The sequence below is a fragment of the Taudactylus pleione genome, unplaced genomic scaffold (genome assembly GCF_031769625.1).
Source record: "Taudactylus pleione unplaced genomic scaffold, aTauple2 ptg000006l, whole genome shotgun sequence".
NCBI lineage: Eukaryota > Metazoa > Chordata > Amphibia > Anura > Myobatrachidae > Taudactylus > Taudactylus pleione.
The window spans coordinates 11084286-11100992 of record NW_028284409.1 but is presented as its reverse complement, the minus strand read 5'-3'; the positions used below and the strand labels follow the sequence as shown (position 1 = coordinate 11100992).

The following is a 16707-nucleotide window of genomic DNA, read 5'->3' as shown; positions in this document are numbered from 1 at the left end:
CTGAGAACTCCCAGCTATTATAGACTCAGGGAGTGAGCTAACCATGATCTCAGAGGCTGTCCTGCCCAGGCCAATGGAAAAGGTGCCAGGGTTAGTTGAAGTACTCTGCGTTCATGGGTCCACAGAAAACTTATCCCAGGTGCGAGTGAGCCTCACCATAAAGCGGTGCACTTATGAGGTGGTCGCCGCGGTTGGTCCTAAGCTCCCCTATCCTATCATATTGGGACGCAATTTCCCAGGATTTGTTGAGCTCTTAAAGGAATCGCAGAGGCAATGCCAATGTAAAGTGTCAAAGGCCCTACCTCCAAAAAAGGGAGAAGAGTGGAAAAGCTCGGCCAGTTCTCTTTAGAAAGGGAACCTCTGCGCAATTAATGTCTGAGGAAAGAAATTTGCAACACTGCCCGGTTACAGCAGACAAAAATATTGGCAGAGATGTTGCCATGGATGTGCTGGAAACCTCCACCCCTCAGGCTTTTAAGGGTTGCTATAGTTCACCTGGCCCTACAGAAGTTCTGCTGTCGGACACCTTGTCAGCAAAACAGCGAAAAGAAGCGGAAGCCTTAGTTCACAGTAATCGGGATGTGGTTTGTTTTTTTTCCCTGCCAGGGCGCACTGCCTTTAGTAGGGCACGAGATTAAATACACCTGAAGGAGTGGTTGTAAAGCAGCGACTGTATCACATCCCTGAGGCGCGACGGCAAGCAGTATAGCAAGAGGTGAATGAGATGCTAGCACTTTGGGTCATTAAGGAGTCCAACAGTAACTGGTCAAGTCCTATTGTGTTGGTCCCCAAGCCTTCAGGAGCCATATGTTTTTGCAACGATTTTAGGCAGCGGAATCAGGTTTCCAGGTTTGACGTTTACCCGTTACCACAGGTGGAAGAATTAGTTGAAAATTTGGCAAATAGCTGGTGTCTTACGACCCTGGACCTTACAAAGTGATATTGGCAAATTCCACTAAGTGAAACCACCAAGAAAACTGCCTTGTCGACCCCTGATGGCCTGTTTCAATATAAAATGCTTCCTTATGCCTTCATGGGGTACCAGTGATATTTTACCATGCCACGGCTCGCCTGCTGAGGCCACACCAGGGGTACACTATAGCCTATCTAGACGACATTGTCATCTATACAGAAAGTTGGGAAGAACATTTTCCCAAAGTCCAAGAAGTGTTAAACGGCTTACGACAGAACTGGTTGACTGCTAATTCAGGTAAGTGTACCATTGGACTTTCAGAGGCCAATTACCTCGGGTATGTCATTGGCAATGGGCACGTGAAACCCCAACTGCGGAAAGTGGAGGCGATTCAGTCCTGGCCAAGACCCTCCTCCAAGAATCAAATGAGTACTTTCCTTGGGCTGCTAGGCTATTGCCGCCGTTTAATTCCAAATTTTGCATCCAGAGCCTTACCCCTGACTGAGACCCTTAAGAAGGCTCAACCGGTAAAGATTCCCTGGACCAAGACAATTGAAACAGCCTGGGAAGATGCAAGGATGGTTCTGTTTGTTACAAACCGGTTATGCAGGCACCGGATTTCAGAAAACCTTTTGTCTTGCAAACTGACGCCTCCACGACAGGCTTAGGAGCTGTTTTATCACAGTCCTTTGCGGGTGAAGAAAAGCCGATCCTCTACTTAAGTAGAAAGCTGTTGCCACAAGAAACAAAATACACCATAGTAGAGTTAGTGTTTGGCGATAAAGTGGGCAGTAGAAGCCCTGAAGTATTATCTTTTGGAAAGAGAATTTGTCACAGATCATGCACCTCTGAGGTGGATGCACCTCAAAAAAGAAGTTAATCCTAGAGTGATGCGCTGGTTTTTGACCATCCAGCAGTACAAGTTTGTCGTAACATTGGCGGGGAGTGCAACATAAAAATGTGGATGCATTGCCCCGAAAATTTGAGAAAGCTGAGTGGTGTCGGCCGTCACAAAAGAAATTGTGCACTTCCCCAGGGGGCTGTGTGGTGAGAGGGGTTGTATTTCACCTGAATTGCCCACGTTCTGGTGGGACTAGCTCCCTCCGAGGAGGCTGGAGCGAAGCCAGGTTTTCACAGTCGCACAGGCCTAGCTGCAACTCATCACTGAGCAGCAGAGGAAGAGATTAAAACTCTTGTCTGCTTTTTGCTCCTTGCCCTGATGCTGTCTAGCGGCCAGGTAGTAGGATTAAGTGTCTGTAGTGAGAGGGTCCAAGGGCTATGTTGGGAGAGCATGGCCAATTGTTGCTGTAAGCCACTGCTAAGCAAAAGGAGTGCTGGAACCTTTTTATGTGCCTGTGTGTGTGTCCAGGCCTATGCTCATGTATGCTGAAGTGCAGTATCTCTTGTCATTAAAAGACAATACTTTACCAAATTCCTGCCTGTTTGAAACCTCATATCTTTTTTTTTTTTTGTGTGTGGAAAATCTGTTTAATATTTCAAATAAAACATTATACATTACAGCAGTATATAGAAAAGTTTTAAAAATTACAAATTTCTAAATAGTGGTATAAAAGAACCATAAATATTATGCACATGTTCGAAATATACATCAAATTCCTTAACTGGAATAAAAATGATTCTAAAGTTCGAAGTCAGATATTTGACCACATATTCAAAAATTTAAGTACACAATACCATAAACTGCACTATAGTACAAATACAATAGAAATAACATAATATAAAATAAAGAAAAGGGGGGGACAGAACAAGGGGGAATGGAGGATATTCAATCATGTGATAATTGAGAATGAACTGTCTCTGTGATCAAGAATGTTCCTAGATGAGGCAATTCCGAACAAGGTCGGAGTCAACCCCTGCCAATCATATTGACATAACAAAATACACTAAACAACCAAATAGGTGTCATCCTACATGTCACATTTCTATATAAATACCAAGATGTGGTCTCAAATACTTTTAACACTCTCGACTGTGTGGAGGAGTCCAGCGACTCAATATAAGCACCCCTAAATTATAAAAGGAGACTACACCAGTCTCTAATGCTGGAAATACAGCTTGCCTGTCATAATATAGGGTATTGAGCAGTAGTGATTTTACTGAGCCCAAAAATGGGGGAGTAGAAGTGGTCCAACTACATAATATCAATTTTTAGCAATGGTTACAATAACAGTTAGGAGAGGGATTACAGATTTTTTTTTTTATCCACACCAAGGTTCCAATCCCTTAAATTGGCGCATAAAAGTGCCAAAGGATCACTTCTAAGTTGTAGATGAAAAATAATATTAATAAAAACTACTACCTTTCCCCAGAATTTGCGTATTTTCGGACACAACCATAGATTGTGGAAAAAAGTTGCGTTTGGGCGTCTACATTTGAGACAGTTACCCAACTCCTCTGCCACCATGAAGCTCCTGCGAGCTTGTGTTATATATACTCTATTGATAGTCTTGATATGGACATTCTGTAGCCAGGAGCAGCGCAAGAATCTCAGGGTTGAGTCATAATGTGTAAGCAAGTCATCGGCTGAGGTTACAGGTGGTATGTCTCTACCCCACAACGCAACTGTATGTTTCCAGATTCGATCGTATGAATTGCCAACAAGATCCAGTGTAAGATATTTAGTTTTGTATGGATGAAGTATTATAAATGACAATTGGTTATGTAGTAAATTCTGAGAATTTAGAGATCGGATTTGTGACATAATAGAGCGAGCAAAATGAACTATTTGGAGATGCATATAAAACTGCCTATGGGGTATACCATTTGTATTATGTAAAACACTAAAAGGCATGACAATATCGCCAGGAGCAAAAACATCTTTCACCATAGCAATTCCCTTATCTTTCCACTGAAGGAACAAAGAGTTATCTAACCCTGGGGGAACAGCGTGTTACCTACAAACGGGACATATTTAGAACTAGTATAAGGCCTTTTAAGTTTCAGACATCTGGGGCCAAATGTAATAGGGTGAGAGTTTAGAAAAGTGAGAGTTTGACACTTTTTAAACTTTACCAATGTAATAGAGTCGAAAAACAAAGTAACAGAGTGAACTTGCATGTTTTTTTAGACTTAAAAAACTCTCACGATTTAAAATCTCATTCAGATGTTTTCCCATTTTGAAGATAAAACTCAACCAATGTGAGAGTTTACTGCTAAACTCTCACCCTATTACATTTGGCCCATAGTGCGACAAGCTGCATAAGTGTCATGAAATAATACATTGTTGAGAATATAAGCGGGAATAAGACTCTTAGGAGAATGAAGTAGTGCGGCCGCCGAATACGGTGCAATTGAATCCTCATTTCTACATCCCATGTTACAATACATATACTATAGGTATTTGGGGGTAATTGGTACCTCAGCATGGGTGATTTAAATCCCCTATGCAAATGGTTGGTAAAATGTGCACCTTTTTATTATGTTTATAACACACAGCACAAAATAAAAGAAACTATGTGACAATACTGAGTTTCACCACATGCAAATACAAACACAAATATCTTGCGTGTCCCGTCACTATGATTCTCAAACCCCTGCTGCTGAGCCATGCTCTTCACTTCCCTACCCACATGGTAGGAGCTGAGCTCAATGTCGTCCTGCTTTTTGCAGGTCCAAAAAGAAGACATAATTGCCGGAGGCTTCATTGTCAACATAAGCACAGTCCTAGACCAGTCTGGCAGAAGTAGTGACTCCTAGTCAGCTCTGTCCTGAAGAAAAAACATTTCTGTCCTGCGTCTGTGTCTTTTTTTAAATCTCATGGTTTCACTTAACCACTGACCTTCTCCAATCCACATATAACATGCAGGCATCCTGCAGTGTGTGGCTCCTGCATGTCTGCTAAGCAAGATGCAACTTGAGACACCTGTTGGCTGGCTGCATATAGACGCAATTAAGAGTTCAATAGTGTGGGCAGCCCTGCCTTGAAAACCTATAAGAATATATTATATACAGACAAAGCAGAGACCTGCATAAGTGGCAGAAGCAGATAAAGCTGCATGTGCATATACACGTATATGTGTGTGCACGGTGTTCGGTGTATGCACATTGTGAATTCACACAAGATAGGCTATGCCAACTGGTATAGTATAAAAACTCTGCACCAGCCGCACAGTCTATGTACTTAAAATCCTTATTGCCTTATAAAGATTATATTTATTTAATATCAGACAGGGCTTGGGGGCTTTTTTCTATGTACAACAATTGTCCTGGATCTGTTGGAAAGCACATCAGGCATTCACTTAGTAACTGTCTGGTAACAGAAAAAGCTTACACTCCACTGTACAGCAAGTAAAATACAATGTCAAGTAACTCAACGTTTATCCAGTGTGAGATTTTAAATATATATTTAATTTATTATATATAATATTTATTTATATGCAATATATTACATAAATATACATTTTACATGATGTATTTTTTTGTGAATAATCTTGTGTTCAGTGATGCTTTCTAATGGCCAAACAGCGCATTGTTTACCAAAGTACAGGTACAGTATATTCATTTGTATGTATTAATGTAAGCTCGCTTTTCAGTATTAATATATTATATGAATTTTTTGTTTTGCTTTTGTTGCAGATGTGCACTGCTAATTACACATTTATTCCTTATATGACTACACCACATAACAAGGTCTTCTGCTGTGATAGCAGCTTCATGAAAGGATTGACTGAATTGATGCAGCCTAACTTTGAGTTACTCCTCGGCCCCATTTGTTTGCCTCTGGCGGATCGCTTTATTCAAATCTTGAAGATGGCACAGGCCAGTTCATGGTAAGGGCTTTTCACCTGAATTTTAAACCTTTGCTTGGAACTTTATGAAGCAGAGGTGTCCACCTACAACCCACAAATATTCAGTGATAAGAATCTGTTTTTAATGCTTGAAAATATTTATAATGAAGAGAAATTGTCCACCTTTTGTGTGTGTTTTATTAAAACGATTAATGCAAAGTAAATTGTGTGTAAGTAGAGTTACAGGAAGGTGACTGTCAATGAACATGCTCCTTCTCTTACAATCCAAAAACATTCTTCATATATATACTACCCACATTCCATTTAATCTCAGACATTGTGTTGGGCGCACTGACTGATATACTAGTGTGCCTTGATTCCCAGGTAAATAAGTTAGACTACTACTATGTTATGAGCGATTGCAGACTGGTATACTAGTGATTGTACAGTACATGATATAACCGTATACATGCTGGCACATACTGGCAGTGTTCTAGGAATTACAGGGTGGTATAGTGCACATGAGGCGCAGGGTGGTATAATTGCATATGTGTACTGGAACAATATGGCGGCCGACATATCGTCTCCTGGGTACACATTAGAATGATGTAATGTACGATAAAACGAACCCTTCTTCATCCATTAATGTGCATGGAGCCGCAAGTGATATCGTCAGGTTTGATATGCAGCACATCAAGCCTCACAACATCGCATGCGACCGTGGGAGCGCGCATATCATGTATACACACTGCCCGATATGTTATGATTCGGCCAAATTCTCAGTGTGTACCGAGCTTTAGACTAGTGTAGTGGTATTCTGAGGCACAACACTTGTATATAATATGACCTCATTTACTAATGAGCTTTATCACCAAAATGAGTGATATATTTCACTCTGAATGATAAATGGTGCTCCAGCCAATCAGCTCCCAATTGTCAACTGTTAGAAAAATGACAGTTGGGAGCTGATTAGCTGGAGCACCATTTATCATACACAGTGAAATTTATCACTCGTTTTGGTGATAAAACTCGTTAGTAAATGGGGGCCTATGTGTGCTGGGATACACAAGACTGGTGCATTACCTGACCATCTAACATGAACCCTTCCACCCGGTCCAAAATACACTGATCCTAATTTCCCATATCTCTTTATAAAGTAGCATGGTTAATTCTGAGCATGATTGATTCATTATTTAAAAAATTCATTATAAACAATTCATTCAGCCTAGAAGAACACAATAGGAAAATAAGGGGGGGGCGTTCCCACAGAGCATTTTGTACTTTGTGAAAGAAGCCATGTTGGAGGGGTTGTGTGATTCACTGTTTTATGCCATGGGGGTGGGGCCACAATTATACGATTCAATGTGAATTGCATCATCCAACCTTCAGGCCGCTTACTTCACTTAGGAAGTGGGTGTTAGATAGAAAAATTCTGTCATTTCGGGACTCTTGCGGACATTAAGGGGAGAGTTAGTAAGTATGATTCGTCATACACAAAGTCGTCTTATTTCATGGTTTGTCTTTCCCCTAATGCAGTGGTTGTTTTTTCAGTGTAATTGTTACGCTGTATGGTGCTACAGACGATTAATGGTGTCATATGAGTTAAGGATAATAATAGTAATACAATGTTTATATGGCCAGACAGAATGGTATCTCTGAAATGTTTTATTGACTGCAGTGTATGTTCAGGATTATATTAGGGTTCCAACATCTGCCACAATGGCTGTGTAAGTGCAGGTTGGACATACGACATTATGAAATCTTGTGCTATTGGCATGATGCAGTATTTTCAGATCAGTTTCAGAGGAGACCAGTACAGAGCTGTTTCATAATTTATACAGAAGTTCAAAAGTGTGGGCACATCTACTAACCATATGCTTCAGTATATCTCTGCTACATTTATTTTGTGTACATGTTATGACCCTGATTTGTGTATGCTTTGTTTTCCTGCTGTTTGCCTCAGCAGAGCACTCGGGTGTCTTACAAATCAACAAATATAATAATAGGCTTATGACATGTTGCAGAGTTGGACACAATTTAAAATATGTGGACCATACTAGCCTTCTCCCTCAGAATTTCCGAGAGACTCCAGAATTTTGGAGAGTTCTCCTGGATTTCCAGGAAGGTAGGTCACCCTCTTCCCTTATTGTGATAAGGGCAGGGTGGAGCCTTGAGTATGTAATTTTCTTAGATATGCTATACTTTGGAGAAGAGCCTGATGATACGAATGTCATCAAGTGCGATGACGCAACATGGGCAGATCTGTCATGTCACAACAAACCAAGCTTATGTATAAGGGCAGTTCACTTGCAAAGCTACGTACAATTGTTGCCAATTGTAAATAGAATATGCTGGCACTATATAAGACGGATATATGCATTTAGCTCCAAGCACGCAATGCTGGAGCAATTACTGTAGACTTGTGTTTAATTCTCTTTTTAACCACTTGCCTGGATGCGACCACGCCAGGTTGGGCTTTCCCTGACATGGTCTCATCTCATGCGACCAGTCAAACGCTCAGTGGGCGGCTGCTGGAAGATAATTGTTTTTTTTATTGATAATAATATTGTGACAGATTTTGTGAATCCTTTTGATTTATGTGATCCAGTATCGATACAGGGTCACCGATAAGTATAAGTAAGCTCATGCACAGTATACCATAAAAACTGCTATTATTATGGTAGCCTATACTGTGTTTAAAAAGAATATTTTTACACCAGACAATTTTTGTGCAATTTCTGGAAAAAATATTACCATTTAAGTGGTTAAATACATTGTTAAATGGTATTTGTGTTAGCTCCACAGCCTGAAATGTCTGTATCCTGGCTGTATGTGTTTAAGTTGTAGCTTTCTTTACAGTTTAAATACCTTAATACCGGACTCTCAAGTAACATCTTGCCCGTATAATGATGTTTCATTGCATCGTCCCATCTGCTAAGTAGCCTAGCAGATGGGACAATCCGCGATGCGATGAACAACCCCCGTACATGCGCAGTCAGGTATACACACTGTACAAGATGTTCTCAAACGTGCACCCCAACAGTTCAGGATTTAGAGAGATTCATGGTTGAGCACAGGTGGTTAAATCAAAATGACTGAGGTACTAAGTGGTCAAGCAATGATATCGCTAAAACTTGGTCTGTTGGGGTGCCTTGAGGACAGAGTTTGAGAACCTCTGCAATATATGATCCGTTCAATATGTCGTTCCGATCAGCATTGAAATAATATATTGTGCATATTTCTTAGTGTGTACCCAGCTTTAACGTTGCGCAAGCAATATATAGATTTGTCAATTGCACAATTTAATTGATGGATTATGGCTTTCATAAATTTGTCACAGTGCTTTTTATATACTTAGAGCAAAGCAAGTTTTGCGCCATCAGACATGCTCTGTTATAAGTGACGACTTACTCACCTACAAAGTCATTCCTTTGTGTGTACACAGCTACAGTGGGTGTGTAAACTGCACAGATGCAGTATGTAGTGTAATGAAAACTTTGTGTTATGTGAGTTTATACTTCAGTGATGGAAATCTGTGAGCGGTATGTTCATGCTGAAATAATTGTTTTTTTTTTTTTTTAAATGTTACTCATTTGAATTTTTTTTTTATTGTAGCCAGTATTTCAGAGAAGCCATTCTCAATGACATCAGACGTGCACGCAACCAGTACACTGGAAAAGAGCTGGCCGTCGAGCTGACAAGAATCCGACAGCGCGTAGATAACATTGAAGTTTTATCGCCTGATATAATTATCAATTTTCTCTTGTCGTATAGAGATATACAGGTATAGTAAGCTTTGCGTGAAATCTAAGGTGTTATGTGTAATTAAATATAATGAAATGCAATACAAGAATAATACGCCTTTTCATGAGGAGTTTAGTTATGTGTTTAGAAGAGTTATAAGAGACATACATCTATGGTCTTATTCCCCGCTCTGCTGACCCGATCCACAGATTGGAGATGAAAAACGCTCATTGGCGGACATCGACGATCCATGTGGGAATCGGGGAAATTCTACATGTTAAAAATCCCCAATTCCAACCATTTTCAGGTCTGAATCTGGACCTGTTTGATTACTCTAATCCCCTGGCGTCGGCAGAATAGGAGATTGCCCCAATACAGCTTACATGTGTGGGCCCCATTCATTACTTTGTTTAGAAGCTTTGCTAAATAACAGTTGCCCAAAATAAGCAACAAACTACTCTCAATTTTAGGAGCATTTAGTTTGTGACTGACAAAGCTGGGTGGCCTATTAAAGGCAATAAAACACACACACAATATATACTCCACATGAGTCAGTGACTTGAGCAACATAAGTCTCATCAATCGAAGTAATTTCCGAAGTATTGTGATTTATTATGACAAATAAGTAAACTAACTTAATGAAATATAAATTACAAAAAGCTATATAGTATTAATATAAGCTCTGTGGTCGATTGTAATTTAATCTATTACTGCTTTGTTTTTGTAACATATAACATAATTATCAATTTATGAATAACACTTATTTACCAACTGTGCATCTTTACCATTATAAATGAACACATACCTTATATTACATTTATTATAAAATGTGTTTATTACTTTATTTTTCTGCTTAGCATGTCTAGTCAGGCAGCCACAGGATTTACACAGCGGCTCCATTTCAGCCATCTAGTACTGCTGCCAAGGTGCTAGCTCAATAGAGAAATCAATACTAAAATAGTGTCTGAGGGGTGTTCCAGGCACCTGGAAACCCTTTTGTGTGCGCCACTGCATGCATAAATACACATAACGTGAGCTATATCCGTCTCCTAGTAGTCTAATTTGAATTATTCTATTTTAATCTCGTGAAATAAACGATTCATCTGAAAAGGATTATGATTCGATTGTGAAGCTAGTGGAAACATTGGAAAGACTGCCAACCTTTGATTTGTCCTCCCATCTCCATGTGAAGTTTCATTACGCGTTTGCTCTTAACAGGTGAGAATAATTTTTCAGTAACTTTTATAAGATGATATTCAATCAGTGCTGTTGTTTTCTTCCCATTTAGTTTGCCATTAGTCTACAGTAACTCTATAAGAATGAAATGGTTTACTGGTTCTTTGGATTATGATTGTTTTTAGAAAAATCCACTTTAATATTGTCCATCACGCAATGTAGCTGAGAGAGAAAGTGCCTGTGCTGGATTTATTGGTGTAATATGGGTTTGATTTGAGGAACAGAAAGGTCTACTACCATTTATTTTACAGGTTTTTTAATTAACTGTGTGAGTTTTAATGACAATCATTTATCAGTTATGTGACTATGCAACAGAGGCACAATATGTGTCAGCAATGTTATTTAATTGGGTGCTTTGTTATAGGAAACTATAAGATATGACAGAAGCGATATCCTGAAAAACATGATTATTATTAACTCCTTAACCTGTGAAAAGATGCACTACTAGCTGGTTATAGTGCTTTTTGTGAACTGTAATCCCAGAGGCAGTCATTTTGACTGCTGAATGCAGAAACTTGTGAGGCATGAATAGATCGCTAGTAAATTTATAGCCCGCATTCCCAGTAATACTAGATCAGCCCACAAAATGACTGAATTCACTCTAAAATTATGTGCGAGTTGCCATCCATATTTTTTAACATCAAGTTATAATATATACAGTGTATCCAGTTTATCAAAACATGCCTATCCTCAAACAAGGAAAGTTCTGCAACAAATATATTTTCAAAATAAGTGTATTATAATTATTATGTGATGTTTAGCATTGTTACTGTGTGATGCACATTACAACAAATACAGCGTCATATAACCTCTGTTCTTCTGAAATTATATAGCAGCTGAAACGGTCTGTGGGAGGGAGGAGCAGAAGTTCACTTAAGCTGGGTACAAACTGGGCGATATATCAGCCGTTCCATCGAATATACGGCAGGCGTGTAGGCGGGTGTATACCGCCGATAATGTATGTCTGTGAACATTGTTGTTCACAGACCTATTGCATCGACTGTGCAACACAGCTGTGCATCTGCTGGTGTGTACAGGTGGCCTGCCGAATGTCCATACATATGCTGTAGGGACCCGGGGGAAAGTGACAGCTCAACTGGACGGGCAAATTAAATGCCCGCCCAGCTGTGATGTCAGACCCAACACATCGGGGCGGACAATTGGTAAGCGTATATGCACTGTAGATTGTAGACAGGATAGGTAGCTTAGGTAAAATCGGTAGGTGATACTGTCTTTCATGTGAAGGACATACTGTTTAATGTGCGTTGGTGACTGAATTAATTTTAATATTCCATCTCTCAAACAATTGTTTAATATGGGGATCTTATCTCACAGGATATTAAACAGTGATACATTTTTATTTACTCCCTACCACGGTCTTCCCCCACCCCAGGTAGTACAGGCCGTTGTGTACAGTCACTGACATTGGTGTCCGGACATCTCCTGCACAGTATCTGAGACTGCGTGTTTGACACATGCACAGTCCGGCACTTCCCGCTGCTGTTACAGTGCAGATGGCAGCATACGGGTTTATTCTGAGCGATGTGCTGGGACTTGAGGGGACTGATCTGGGCATCTCCACTAACAGGATCACAGACAGGATGATACCCATTGCTGGGGGTGTCTAGGTCTGCCCTCAGACTGGTTAATGGAATGTGTGAGGGTTTTTTTTAAACTCCTCTGCATAATATTATCTTATATAGATTAATATCATTGTTATTATGCAACTATGGAAAAATTAGAGCTCATGCATTTGCATAGTCTGTACAATTTTGCAATCCCTCAGTTTTTTATAGCCTTAAAATAAACACTACTTCTCTGGATAGCAAGGCCTATGGTGGATAGCGTCAGGAGCAAGAATAAATAGCATATGTAGCATATATAATAGCATATGTACTTTATACAAACTGGACGCAGTCTAATATGTGTTCTTTAAATGAGGTCTGAAAGCCCACCTTTATATTTTCACCTAACCTATATCCACTCTAGGCCAAACTCTCCTTTTCACAGCTATGGCCTTTTCCCACTACGTTTATTTTGTGTGATTTCAATGTCCCTCTGTTAGGTTTTCCTCACTGTCTGCTGCTGTTAACATTACTTATGTATTATACTCTTAAGGAAGCTATGAAATGACCTTAGAACACTGCTGGGGCTCAGATGTGTAACATTCTCTTTGTCATAGGAGGAAACTTCCAGGGGACAGGGAGAAAGCCCTTGAGATAATGCTGTCTATGGTAGAACACCAGGACCAGGTTGCTTCAGACATGTATTGCCTGGTGGGAAGGATTTACAAAGATATGTTTCTGGATTCTAACTTCACAGATAACGAGAGCCGGGACAATGGCATAATCTGGTTTGTATTCCTTGCTTTCCATTGAGTGGGCTGCTGCCATATATGGCTGACATGTTGGTACTGCTGTGTAATACATAAACATTCTGTGATAGGAAGCACTGCTTGTAAAACGGATAAACTGGATGTGACTACACAGACTAATGCCCTCAGTTGACTAATTAGGGTGAAAAAGGAAGGTAGCCTCAGGATTTATCGCCCAGGGCTATTCAATTAGGCTCCCTTTTTCACCCTATACTTTTGTTAACACCCATTAAATTGACGTGTTAACACACAGAATCCTTGAAAGTTTAAAGATTTGTGCGTTAATAGGGTCGCTGCACCCGTTAACCCCTTAGTTATCAGTATTTTTTTTTCACTATCTGTGCAGTGTGGAATAAAAAAATCCCAGATAAGTGCTGCTGGTGGTCTCACTTCGTTGCTAATTGAATAGCCCCGGGGATCAATTAGTCTGTGGTAAATTACCACGGCTAATTGAAATCCCCCCTAGAGTTGGGTAAACCTGGGTTTACACTTACCCGATCCAGTGGCCCACCACATCGTCCCTATTGCTGTACACACTTACCAATCGGAAACTTGATATTTCTGGTCAGACATCACAACTGGACGGGCATTTTAATCTGCATGTCCATTTGTGATGTCAGTGTAAGCAGTCCCTAAGGCCAGTGTACGGGCGGTCAGCATGTCATCCGTACACACATGCTGATGTACTGATATATCTGCATGATATATCTTCTGGGCTGCAGGGCCGACCTGATATGTCTGGGAACTACGTTATGCACAGACTTATTGGGTGTACCCAATCGCCGATGCAATAGTGATATATCTTTTGTCAACTGAACGAATGATATATTGACAAGTGTTTTCCCATCATTACACATTCACTGTTAACAATGTATGCTTCATAAAGACAATCTGGTTTATGGCTGACCACCCACTGTTTTAGATCATTTCTATCTGGGTTTTTTTTTTGGCCCTCAGTCTTTTGGGAGGATTCTAGTAACAAAACTTAACAAGAAAGCCAAACAATATTCAAGTTTGAGTGGTAGACACAACTAGTATGTAAACACAAAAATCTTATTGTCCTCAACAATTGTCAGTCCAGTTAACCAATAAATCTGGTGACCTTTTACGACCCAGATGGATAGTTTGTTATAATAGGTACCGGAGGGTGTCATTCTCCCCATGCCATCTGGGCAACTCTGCTCTGCTTATTACATTACCAATGTGATAAAACTACTACAAATATTACAGTAATAATGATAACATTTTTAACAAATTGTATACTTAATTCACACATTAAATTCAGGTTATAATTAAGTTGCAAGCTGAAATGGGTGGCAGTGGTTACTGTGGAATCATGTCTGCCTCATCACTGTTAGTGATGAAAGCTAGCTATTATATAGTAATCATTGTCTTGAAATGCCTGGAGACGTGTCTCTCTTGCATATTTAATCAGTTTAAATAATCATGTTTTATTAACAAATCTTTTAGTTTGCTTTCCACTGAAAACGCTGATGGTGCAGACAGGATTCCCCTAAAACCTGAAATTTGTTCTTGTACAAACATGATTAAATATGGCATCAGTGATCTAAATTCATCAAAGTCTAATATTCATAAACCTCCTTCATGTCTCTTGCACCCTTGCCATGCATGGTATGTGTTTATTTTGTCCCTGGCATGGATCAACCAACTGTATCATGTTTTACTGTGATGCTGCCAGAATCTGAAGACATTGGCAGTTGAGTAGTTCTAAATATGTGACACCTAATCTAACCAAGCTCTTGCCCTGTTTTCTGGCACTTTAGTCCTCTTGATTTCTTGTAGCTGTTCCTCTATATATTTATTTTCAGGGGAGTTTTCTTGGTGACTATGCATATGTTTTTGAGTTTTAAAAAGTACCTAATAACTTTACCTTTGGGTACTTGTTTAAGTCATTGAGAGAAAATGTCATATTACTCAGAGTATGCTTATAATATATTAGCCATTTTGTAAGATTGAGCTTCCTTAATTCTATTTATATTATAGCTCTATTGTCTGCAGCGCACATCTGTCATTTTAACCACTTCCTTATTTTCCAACTTATATTTACGTTGGCAAATGTAGAACTATTGGTTTTACATCGTTTGCCAGTAGTCAGACGAACAATGATGCTCCAGAGACAGGAGCCTATTTTATTATGTAGTGTTATCTTTTTATTACTTAAATAAAGATAGCCTAACATACGGAATACAGACATTTACTGTACAATGTCATTATACTTTCAGTTGATGCTGTCTGTTTATATACGAATGTACTGTTAGTCCAACATATATTATACATTTAAATACATGGAAATTGGTGAGTCATGTTGTTAATTGGTGGATATTACCAAAAGAACAATGTATGAATTAAGATAAATATAAAAAGAAAGACTATTGGTTCTTATTTTTTTCACGCTCTTCACCTAAGAACGGTGGTCAGCTCTACTATTATGTAACCTAAGAGCACAAACTGTATGGGAGAGTCTTAAACTGGGTGATATCATTGTCTCTTTATTATTTGCGGGGCTCCTACGCTGATCTGCTTCTGTCATGGAGGTTAACATTAAATATGCCCCTTTCTCATTGGTTTACAATGTCGTCATATAAAATTACTTCAGCACGCCCTGTGGAGATCCCAGCTTCTGCATCCACGTGACAGACTGGGAGCGTGGCCCTGTGCTGGGACGTCATAGCCCATACACCCAGCCTGATAGAGATGCACAAGCTGGGAGCTGCACACCAATGTATCTTCCCTTGCTTGTTCCACACACTGTAAGGAGAGGGCCGGATTAAGGTCTGTGGGGGCCCCTGACAATAAATCATTGCTGCTACTGTTAGCACATAGCATCAGACCGCAGCTCTCTCCCTCCCTGGGGCTGACTCAAGTCCTGGGGGAAGTGACACTTTCGGGACCGTGTTACCTGCTATTGTAATGCACAAAATACACTTGCACACACACATCTGCTTACCTCATAAGGGATACTCACATTACAGCCCACCCCATAAGCCATGCACAGGTACATTAGGGGTGCTCACATTGCACACCATAAGCCATGCACAGACACAGGTATATTGGGTATACAGGTATATTGGGGATGCTCACATTACACCCCCACCCCATAAGCCATGCACAGGTACATTAGGGGTGCTCACATTGCACACCCACACCCATTAGCCATGCACAGACACAGGTATATTGGGGATGCTCACATTACACCCCCACCCCATAAGCCATGCATAGACACAGGTATAATAGGAATGCTCATATTGTAACCCCCACCCTATAAGCCATGGACAAACACTTGTATATTGGGGGTGCTCACATTACAGCAGACCCTTAGCCATACACAGATACATTAAGGGTGCCCACATTGCACCCCACCTCATAAGCCATGCAGACACATTGGTATATTGGGGGTGCTCGCATTACATACCCAGCCCATAAGCCATTCAGACCAGCGTGATTCGTGGATCTTTTAAAAAGGGGCAGAACCAAATGCCTGGAGGGGCAGGGCTTAATCGCAAGCCGCGTCAGGCGGTTCCTTAAAAAAAACAAAAAAAAGAAAGTTTATCCGGATGTGCCCTGGGGCCTGGGACAGCGTGTGGGAGCCCCGGAACCGACCGCCTGTAATCTGGCTCTGCCTAGCAAGCACAGAGCACTTCCATTGGTCCTGACTGGTTTTACGTTCAATG

The 16707-nt window shown here is 40.3% G+C and overlaps 1 protein-coding gene across 1 annotated transcript in view; it reads left to right on the top strand.

Annotated features, from left to right (window-relative positions):
* MAP3K5 (mitogen-activated protein kinase kinase kinase 5) overlaps positions 1-16707 on the top strand; it is a 179634-nt gene that overhangs the window by 86099 nt on the left and 76828 nt on the right. The window contains exons 4-7 of the mRNA XM_088452579.1: positions 5510-5703; positions 9277-9445; positions 10517-10623; positions 12824-12994. Of these exons, the coding sequence (XP_088308705.1) occupies positions 5510-5703; positions 9277-9445; positions 10517-10623; positions 12824-12994 (641 nt within the window). The remainder of the gene's footprint in view (positions 1-5509; positions 5704-9276; positions 9446-10516; positions 10624-12823; positions 12995-16707) is intronic.